Source organism: Nannospalax galili, unplaced genomic scaffold (assembly GCF_000622305.1).
Source record: "Nannospalax galili isolate Female #2095 unplaced genomic scaffold, S.galili_v1.0 scaffold330, whole genome shotgun sequence".
NCBI classification, from domain to species: domain Eukaryota; kingdom Metazoa; phylum Chordata; class Mammalia; order Rodentia; family Spalacidae; genus Nannospalax; species Nannospalax galili.
The window spans coordinates 4,356,787-4,367,262 of NW_008329640.1; the positions used below are offsets into that span (position 1 = coordinate 4,356,787).

General features: G+C 39.5%; 1 protein-coding gene across 12 annotated transcripts in view; it reads right to left on the reverse strand.

Annotated features, from left to right (window-relative positions):
• LOC103739789 (tubulin polyglutamylase TTLL5) overlaps positions 1-10,476 on the reverse strand; it is a gene marked incomplete at its 5' end in the record, with an annotated part of 285,878 nt that overhangs the window by 228,918 nt on the left and 46,484 nt on the right. For all 12 annotated transcript variants that reach the window (XR_003850716.1, XR_003850713.1, XR_003850710.1 and 9 more), the window contains 2 exon segments: positions 3,016-3,054; positions 7,989-8,051. Coding sequence is in view for 6 of the 12 variants with exons in the window: in XM_017799943.1 (XP_017655432.1) it covers positions 3,016-3,054; positions 7,989-8,051 (102 nt within the window).

The following is a 10,476-nucleotide window of genomic DNA, read 5'->3' on the forward strand; positions in this document are numbered from 1 at the left end:
GTAGTAAGGCTTTTTTTTTTTTTTTTTCAAGACAGGGTCTCTTTATGTTGCCCAGTCAGGTCTCAAACTCCTGTCTCAAATGACCTTCCTCCCCCAGTCTCCAGAGTAGCTGGGATTAGAGCTGTCTAGCATACCTGGTCAGATTTATTAATGTTCTTCTAGAAATCCTGTGTCTATTGTCTATTCTCACAAAGATTATTAGTCTGCAAGTTAGGTATTTTAAAAATTCCTTTGTTATATTTTGGTATCAGTCATATTGGCACAATAATAGCATCCTCTTGGGTTTGTTTTTTTTTTTTCTTTTTTGAGACAGGGTCTCCTTGTAGCCCCAGCTGGCATGGAACTCTCTATGTAGATCAGGCTGGCATTGATCTCACAGAGATTCCCCGGCCTCTGCCTCCTGAGTGGCGGTAAAGGTGTGCACCACCACTCCCAGCTTCTCTCATATTTTTGAGGGAGTGTGTGTACGACTGCTGTCATTACTCCTCAAGGGCTTGAAATAATTTACCACTGAAATCAAGGCATCTGGAACTTGCTTTGTAGAAAGTCTTTTGATAACTAACCCAATATTCTGAATGGATACAATGTTCTTCAAACTTTCAGTTTCAGGGCTGGAGAGACAACTTGGCAGTTAAGAGCACTGGCTGCTCTTCCAGATGACCTGGGTTCAATTCCCAGGACCCATACAGTGGCTAAAAACTGTCCTTCACTCCAGACCCAGAAGATCCTATGCCTTTTTTCTGGCCTCCATGGACACTGCATGACACAGCTGCATTTACATACATCCAGACAAAACACTCAAACATATAAATAAAAATAAATAATCTTTAAAAAAATTCTATTTCAGCTTTGTTCAGTTTGGGTAAACATTTCTCTTAACAAAGCATTCAGTCAATTTATCTAAGTTTTCAAAAAACTGAATAAATTTATTAAGAATATTCCCTCAACGTCCCCCAGAATCCATTCTGTGACGATGGGATCTGCAGTCAAGCTGTCCTCTCCATCTGATGCTGGTACTTGGAGCTCACTTTTCTCTAAGGAATCCGTTTAAGCTTTTGTTAATTTTCTTTTTTGTCTTTTATTTAGTCACCTTATGCCATTTTGTATTTCCTCATTTTTACTTTTGGTTACTCTGTGTTTTCGAGTTTTGTTTTGTTTTGTTTGAGACAGGGTTTCACTATGTAGCCCTAGCTGGCCTGGAACTCTTTATGTAGACCAGGCTGGCCTCAAACTGAGAGATCTGCCTGCCTTTGCCTCCCAAGTGCTAGGATTAACGGCATGTGCCACCACGCCTCATCTTTTTCTAATTCCCTAAAATGGATGTTAGATCAGTGATTTGAGTCCACAGATTCCTCCCTTCCTCCTCCCTTTTATATGTGATTTCTTCTTATTTTGAGACAAGGTCATTCTACATATAGCCCAGGCTGGCCTTCAAGTCATAAGCCTTTTGCTCAGCATCCAGGGCTTGAGGATTACAGGCAGAGGCCACCACGCCTAGCTTAGTTCTCAGGGTTCTAATAGAAGCATTTAAAATGATAAATTTCCCTCAAAGCACGTTAGTTGTATACCATATATTTTGTTATTTTTATTTTAGCTGTTTTATTTTAGCTGTTTTCAAAATATTTCCTAATTTCCCCTATGACTTCCTCCGTTCCAACCTCATCAAAGACTATAACTACACCATTTCAATCCTTTTGAATCTAATGAGACTTGCTTCATACTCCAGCATATGGTCTCCTAGGACAACTGTCATTTGTTTAAACCTCTATAACACAAAAATACACCCATCCATAATAATATAGAATGACAGCCAAAAAAGGAAGGCCAGGACCCATTTATTTAAAAACTTTTTTTAAAGTTTTTGGAGACAGGGTTTCATAGTCTAAAAGTATGTAGCCTAGGCTGGTCTTGAACTCACACTACTCCTGCTTTAGTCTCGTAAGTGCTGGGATTAGGCATAGGCCGAGATACACAGCTTTTATAGAGTCTTACTGTGTAAGGCATTTTTTTTTCCAATTTCCAAATAGAACATAATATACCTGGCAAGTATATTCCTTCATTAAATACTAGAGAAAACTTATAAATTGTGGCTTTCATTTACAAATAAGATGTGAATGATTTAACAGTTTTCCCTTAAAACAGAGTAATAGTTTCCTTAAAAGAAAAATTAGATTTATGGTTCAATAGGCTTGGATGTGGGTAGCGAGACAGCTCAGGGGGTAAAGGCACTTGCTGTGCAGGTATGCCAACCTGAGTTCAATCCCCAGAACCCAAGTAAAGATGGAAGGAGAGAACTGACTCCAGAGTTGGCCTTTGGCCTCTACATGTACTGTGACACTGGTACACACACACATCATGTACACACAGACATACACACAGTAACTTAAAGGGTTTAGTGAGAAACCAAGTTTTAATAAACCTTAAATGAAAAACAAAAAGCCCACTGTGAATAGAAATGAGACATCTTTCTTGTCCTATTGTTTTTAAGAGAGAAGCAGCACAAAGAAAGCACACGTAAACTGCTGAACTCTGTAATGGAGATGTGTTTAGGTTGGTGAGTTTTTGTGGCAGCTGCAGTCCTCACTCAGGCAAAGCCATCTTCTCTGCCCAATGAAAAGCCTCAGGCACTTTGCACACTTCTAGCAGGTTAAGCCAGTTCCATCAGTCACAGAACTGTATGCCTCAGGTACACCAAGGCCCAAACATGAACTCTTATTTGAATCTAACATGGCAGTGTTCTTGAAATCTCATTAACACTTTGGTCTCTCTCACCCCACCAAACAAGAATACTATTATTATCAGTTGAAATAATAAACACATTTTCAATAGATTCAATCTTACACTTAGTTTGTAAAATGTGACTACTGAATACTTTTTCAATAGAAAACATTCTTATATTACTATTCATGCTGAGCCAAGCTGAAAGTGGTTATATAAGGCATTTCACTTTTTCTGTGCATGGTTACACATTACACATGTGGAAAGAATTAGTCAACTTTTTAAAAAATCAGTTACCGTGCTCTTCCTGTCAGTAAGCTTCTTCTTGGGTTTCCCCTGTGGAAGTAGAAAGCACAAGGTTAGGGAGCACTACCCGCTGACTCTGCCATTCACACACAAGTGCATTCTTAGAACCTTTACTATGAAGATCCAACAGGAAATGAGGGCAGAAATGGCAGCTTTGGGGAAAAGCACAACAGAAAACATCCTCAGAGAAAAGCTGAATATTGTTGGGTGGAAAGGGGGTTAGCTAAAAATACTGAAGGGTAGAGAACTAGAGAAAAATGACAGCGATGACCTAACATCTGTCCATCTATTTACAAGGCAAATCACACTTAATCCTCATCACAATCACGTGACAAAGGCTACTGATATCTGTCTTTACATGTGTATATATGTACAAACACACACACACACACACACACACACACACACAATGAGCGGGAGAAGATACCTCTGTATCCCGCCCATGATGAGAGCTGGGATGTTTATGCTGAAGCCCAGGGCTTACATCTGACTACAGAGCTCTTTCTACCCTCAATGAACTATGAACTATTTATGATAGGAAACGAAGTTCTGTTCTCAGGGTATTCCAAAAAAGACTATTCATCAGAAATAGACTTTCTATACCTAAGATTAAAGAAAAAACAAAAAACTCCATAGAGATGGTCTTCACTGTCTTTAAAGCTGGTTCTAACTACAGAAGCTAAGGGCCATTCATGTTTATCTTTTTTTTTTTTTTTTTTTTTTTTTGGTCTTTTTGAAAAGGGGTCCCCCTTTAGCCCCAGCTCTCCTGGACTCACCTACGTAAACCAGGCTGGCCTTGAACTCACAGAGATTCGCCTGTCTCTACCTCCGGAGTGCTGGGATTAAAGGCGTGCGTCACCACACTTGGCCCAAGTTTATTTTTTTCCTCATTCAGTGTCTACACTTAACACTAGAGGTTGGGGGAGAGGTCTATGATTCTACTTGTTTTTCCTTTGTGTATGTGTGTATTTAGTATAGAATGATTTTATCACTTTGTGGGTTCATGTATCCACCACCACAGGCAAGACTCTGGACAACTCTACTGCTCCCCATAAGGGTCACCAGTGCTCACCTTTCACAACTACATATACTTATCTAATAACCCTATTCCATTAATCTTTTCATCTGACAATTTTGTCACTTCAAAAATGTCATACTTAAGACAAAATGTCATACTTAACAGAATCACACAGCATGTGTATGTCTGGTATTTTTTAAGAGACAAGTACAATACAGATAATATTTATAAAAGATAAAGTAAAAGAATTAAGTCCTCACCAAGATGTTTTGTTTTACTTTCCCATATCTTCCTATTCTTGCTAGTGTTCTGATACTGTGGCATTATCATCAGAAAATTCAGGATGATTTAATTTTTAGCTCAAAGGTTGTCTCCAGGAATCTGTAATCATGGCCTCACATTACAATCACATGGGTAGCTTCTAATAAGCACCTCTAGTTCCCTCTGGGAATGGAGCTGAGGCATAAATGCCACTTACAAAATCCCCTTGGTTATTAATCTGCAGCCAGTGTTCAAACTACTGCCATACAGTAGGACACTAGGTAAGATACTGTTTGACACAGCTAGAGGAGTGGGCAGGAGAAGCTGGGGAGGGGAGGGGAGGTAGACAAACATAACCTATGACAAGTGAACAGAGACAGTTTGAAAATGACAATACTGACAATAATGGTTGGATGTGTGAGGGAAACACCAATTTAGATTGAGGAGAATAATTTCCTGGAAGATGTTAGGAGTCCAAACAAACACAATTTCATTTTTTTCAAAGTGGTAGTAGGTTCTGAACATTGACAAAGATGAATACAACAAAGCACTCACTGGGAAGAGCCAACGTGCACAGTACAAGTCAGCAAACAGGACAGTTAATACGGTCCATGACTCTGATTAAAGGGCGAAGGAAGGGCTGGGAATGCCGCCTCCAGAGGATGAAGGGAGTAGTTAGAGCAATTTAAAGGCAGGTGGAAGCTACAACAAGGAGAGTGGCATGTGTTAAGGCTAAGGAGGTATGAAAGAGCAAGTTAATGTGGCCTGACTGGACATGGCTGGTGTGGAAATGGAGAGATGAGGCTTAAAAAGTTAAAGTAGATCATGAAGGCATTTCTTTGCTAAAAGGACTATTTTTGCTTTATTTTCATTATATGTGTATGAGCATTTTGCCTACATACTAAGTGCACCTGTGCATGCAATGCCTGTGGAGGCCAGAAAAGGGCATTGGATCCCCTGGAACTGGAGTAACAGATGGTTAGCCATCACATGGGTACTGGAACTGAACCAGATCCTCTGCAAGAACAGAAAGTGTTCTCAACCACTGAGCCATCTCTCTAGCCCCAAATTTTATGCTTTCTTTTTTTCTGTTTAGTTGCTCTGAGACAGGGTTTCCCTGTAGTCACAGCTGGCCTGGAACTTGCTAGATAGACCAGGCTGGCCTTGATTGCCTTTAATCCCAGCACTTGGGAGGAGAGACAGGCAAGATTGAGGCTAACCTGGTTTGAGTGAGTTCCAGATCAGCCGGAGCTACAGGGAGATCCTGTCTCAAAAAAAAAAAAAAAAAAAAAAAAAAAAAAAAAAACTTTTTTTTTTGAATACCATTTTCTTCATATACCACAACTATCTTAACATCCTGTCAATACTTATCATTAACTGGTAGTTACTCAGCCTGCTGTTTGGTCTCATTATGGGATGTTTCTCCATTTTTTTTTTTCTTTTCAGAGACAAAGTCTCACTATGAAGTACAGGCCTGCAAATCCTGATCCTCCTGTCTCAGCCTCCCAAGTGACAGATTACAGGTGTATAACACCATACTCATCCATAGATCTTCGTACACATCACATTGTTTCATTATTACAGAACTCCTAGGAATGCTTTCTAACTTTAGCTAGTATGGTAGTTATCAGATGGCTGTATCTTCCTTCCCCCTCATGGAAAACCCAAGTACAGAAAGATCCAGCTTTACAAAGCATGGAGTCATGTCAGTTCTGAAACAGACCTATACAACTTGAGGAGACCCATGTAAACACCCATTTTAAGCAACTAGTGCATTCCTTCTAAATATGACTGAGCAATCAAAGCTCACAAAATAAATGCAGATATGTGACAGTAAAAAATAGAAAAAGATTGACCAAACAAATATGGAAGAATGACAGAAAGCAAAAAGATCAAAAGGATCTTTAACAAACTAAAACAAAAAGGTCTGCATCTGAAAAGACATGCCCATAAACTGTGAAGGCTAGTCAGAAGAAAAATAGTTCCTGGACATTAAAGTCGGACTTCTCAAAAATCAGAAAGCAAACCTAATAACTCTTGCCTGAGATGGAAGTAAAAGGAGACAAGGCTGAAGACTATGTCAGAGCTTTAGAAGACAGAGCTTAAGAAATCTCTAAGAAGCAGGACATTAGTTATGTCTATAAATTTCAGCACTTGGAAAGCTGAGGCAGGATTGGCATGAGTCCCAGCCCAACCTGGGCTACAATGGGAGATCTTGTCTTCAAGAAACCAAAGAAAAAGAAATCTCCAAAAACGTAAAGATAAGAAAAAAGGTGAAGAGAATAAAAAAGGAAATACGGGGAAAATAGGCAAAATGCTACCAAAGGTCACATTCTCTCCAGTGGAGAGAAAACGGAGAGTTCCACTGAAAGATGGACATCATTGGACTGAAAGGACGCACTGCAAAGCCAAAACAGTGACAACTGACAAAGCAGGACACATCCTGATAATGTACCTGAACTGCTCAGATAAAGAAACCTTGGCAAAGTTTTCAGAGAGGGAGAAAGGTCGCATACTCCAGTTTGTGGAGATCTGAGACTGTCTTTTGAGCACATCCAAGGATCATCCAAAGCTATGAATGTGGTTATTCAGCACTATTTACCACAAGCACACAGATGAAAGTTTAAACCCCCTGCTTCCTAAAATATCAAGAAACTGCAAGAAATGGCTGAAATCTGGCATCTCTTTGAATAATCCCAAAGTAATATGAATTTCTTCAAATAACTGGGGGGCTTCGTTTTGATAATTAATTCCTGAGCCATTCTTCAGTGCTTATGCCACAGGGGTGATAAGAGCCCACAGGGAAAGCAGCCCCTGGTGGCTGCACTATCTGAATTCCAGGTCCTGCTCAATATCACTGCCTGGGTTTCCCTTGTATTGAGGACAACAGTTGCCATCTTTTAAAAGTGCCAATGTGTTTGGTTTGTGATTTATTTCCACTCTGTTTTTTTCCCTGATCTGATCATTCTATTTTGGTCTAGAAAAGCACATCTTTTAAAACTGTATGTCTAGAGCATGCATCGCTGGGCTTCCTGACTCTGCGCAGACGCAGTGTGACAAGCTGCCGTCATTCCTGTTGCCATAGCTTCCTCACCATGATGAGCTGAACTCTCAAACTTGGAGCCAAATAAACCCTTTCTACCTCCTTGAAAAAACAAAAGGCTTGTTGGAGCTGGAGAGATGGCTCAGCAGTTAAGAGCTCTGGCTGCTCTTACAGAAGACCCAGGTTCAATTCTCACCACCCACATGGCAGCTAACAACTGTCTATAACTCTGGTTACAGGAGATCCAACACCCTCTTCTGATCTCCATGGGCACTGCATGACACGGGTGCACTTACACACACGCAGGCAGTATACTCACACAATTTTTTTTTAAGTGTGTCTAAGACAGAAAAAAAAAAAGGCACTAAGAATCTTCTTGAAAAGAAAGAATAAAACTTAGGACATCTCTTGAGATTGCTCAAGATTTTATGATTTAATTTTTGGCTTTTATCAATGTTACAAAATGTTGAGAGTCATTTAAAAAATCCTGGAAACTGAGAAATTTTATTGTGTTTTCTAAAACGCCCTTTGTATCAAAGACTTTACATGAAGATTTGCATAAAGCCTTTGTCCTCCTTCTACAAATGTTTTCTCTTATACTTATGAGCTACTGCTAAAGATTTAAGTTAGGCAAATTCTTACCTGTCCTGGAAGAGGCGCGTTGCCAGCATATAGTTCATGGAGGTCTTGTGCTCGAGGTAGGACCTGAAGGACAAAAAAAGAAACCAATGATTTCTTAAAGTTATACTTAGACTTCATAAACTTCAAGAGGGAAATGTAGAAATAAAATCACAAATCAAGTCCATAAGTGACAGGTTACTTATACCCTCTTTATAAAGAAATGTACTCTTTCTAAAGTACCAATTGAGGAGACAGCTGCTCAAATTAGAATGTTAAGGTATCAGAGTAGCAATAAGTAGAATAAAATTAAAAGAATAAAGAAAAAAGAGAACTTAGAGTAAAAAAAGCATTTCTTAGATTAAGAAATGGTGCTAATGCTACATTCAAAATGTAATACTAAAAGATAAAAAGAAAACCAACCAAGAAATTACATATAATGAGATCAAATGAAACTGGAGTGGGAGATGAAGGAAGGGCATAAAAGCCTAATGGCTACTTCTCCTGTCCAGGTGCGGCTTCCAGGGTGTCTGTGTGTCTAGTGTGGGAAGCACATGCTTTTTCTTCCAACCTTCAGAAGCTGGATAATTTGTCACCAGTTCACTCACACTCTCTTCACACACTTGTCCAATGTTAATCCTGCAGCACAGCCAGACCAGTGTCCTTGGAGCCCTCTCACACCACACCTCCCACAGATCCTTTCCCTATGGATAGAAACCTTCTTCCCAACAAAATGGTGGTTCAAGTCCACTCAGCACATGAAACCTTCCCTGATAGGAGCACTCCAAGTTTACATAGGGTTCCCTGTCTGATCTGCCCTGCTCTTCATGGTATGCCCGAGGGACACATCACATGCTGTCTCCGAGCACATTCTTTGGGAAAAGCTGCATGATGCAATCCGTTCCTAGATATATACCCAGGGGACACATGTAGGAGGCTTACAGATAGCTGGATTTAACCTCTAAAGACCAGAAAGAAGCCAAAAGCCCACCAACAGGAAAAGGTGAAGCTAACAGCAGTTTCAACATACAATAAAAAAGTATCCAAAAAGAATGAGTTATAGTGACATGAATCTTAGTAACATAATACTTAATGAAAAGAGCAAGATTACACAGAGCATACATGTTTTTGTTGCTTGTTTTAAAAACGTTCAAAAGCAAGAGAAACGACAAATAGAATTCTGATTCTACGTAGACATGGAGGGTAAATGCTACAGGCTCTGCTCTCCCAGCACAAAAGGCCAGAAAAATGTACAAGACATCGAAGAAACTGCTTTCAGACATCAAACAAATGGTGGCGCAGGACGATTCCTATTAGAAGGAAATAAGTGGAGCAAGCCTTACAATTGCTCTGCTTTTCTTCCTACAGGCAATTCCCAGAGCATGCAGAAAAAGGGCATTCAAGTAGAGCCCAACAGTCCCTGAGGTGAAAAGACAAGATCAAAACTATAAAAAGCATCTAGAATATTTGGAGGAATGTCCTGAAGAGAAGGAGGCTATGCATAAGAGAAAAAAAAATCCAAAAATAATCATGAGGGGCCCCTCGAGTCTTGGGGTGGATACCAATCTGCTCAGCAGAGGGTAAAAGTCCCCGAGGTTAAGCAAAGAGCAACTGTCAGAATAAAGAACAATGAAGACTCAATTTAAGTCAAATAATTCCCAGAGTTCATACAGGGGTTCAAAATGAGTTCTAGCTGCCAAAACAGAGAAATCTTCTTGGAAGCGGGTTCACTTAACAGATGTCCCGAGAGTCTTTTAAGGTGGACATATCCTAGACAAAAAGATACCCTAACTAAGCCTTAACAATGCTTAAAAAAAAAAGAAAGAAAAGAAAAGCCTGAAGAAGATTATACTGATTTACAAGTAACTTAAGTGCCTAACCAAAAAACTTCAACAGGGTTTAAAGGAGGTAATAAAAATCTAAGCACTGAAGATATAACATTTATAATGTATAGCATCCAACCAAAAAGTTAATGCAAATATGAATAGGAATACTGTAACCATAAACCAAAGGAAAGACAGTTGAGAGACTCAGAAATGACAATGGGAAAGAATACAAAAAAGGAAACCACTACTAAAATTAATGTAATGCATGCACAAGGATCTAAAAAAAAGAAAAGAAAAAAACACATAAAAATGAAACAGGAATTCTATAGGTGAAAAACATTGGAAATAAATTTTCACTGGAATTATAGAGGGTAAGGCACTACAGGCAAAAAGAAAAATGACCTTAAAGACAGAAATAAATGACCAAACCATACCATAGTCAAATAACTGAAAAACAGTCATAAAAATATTGAGCAGAGCATGGTGGCACACACCTTTAACCCCAGCACTCGGGAGGCAGAGGCAGGCGGATCCCTGTGAGTTCAAGGACAGCCTGGTCTACACAGTGAGTTCTAGGACAGCTGGGGCTACAGGGAGTCCCTGTCTCAAAAAGACCAATATATAAACAAACAAACAAACAAACAAACAAATTGTGCTAGCTTACAGTTATTGATTTTAAAGGTGGC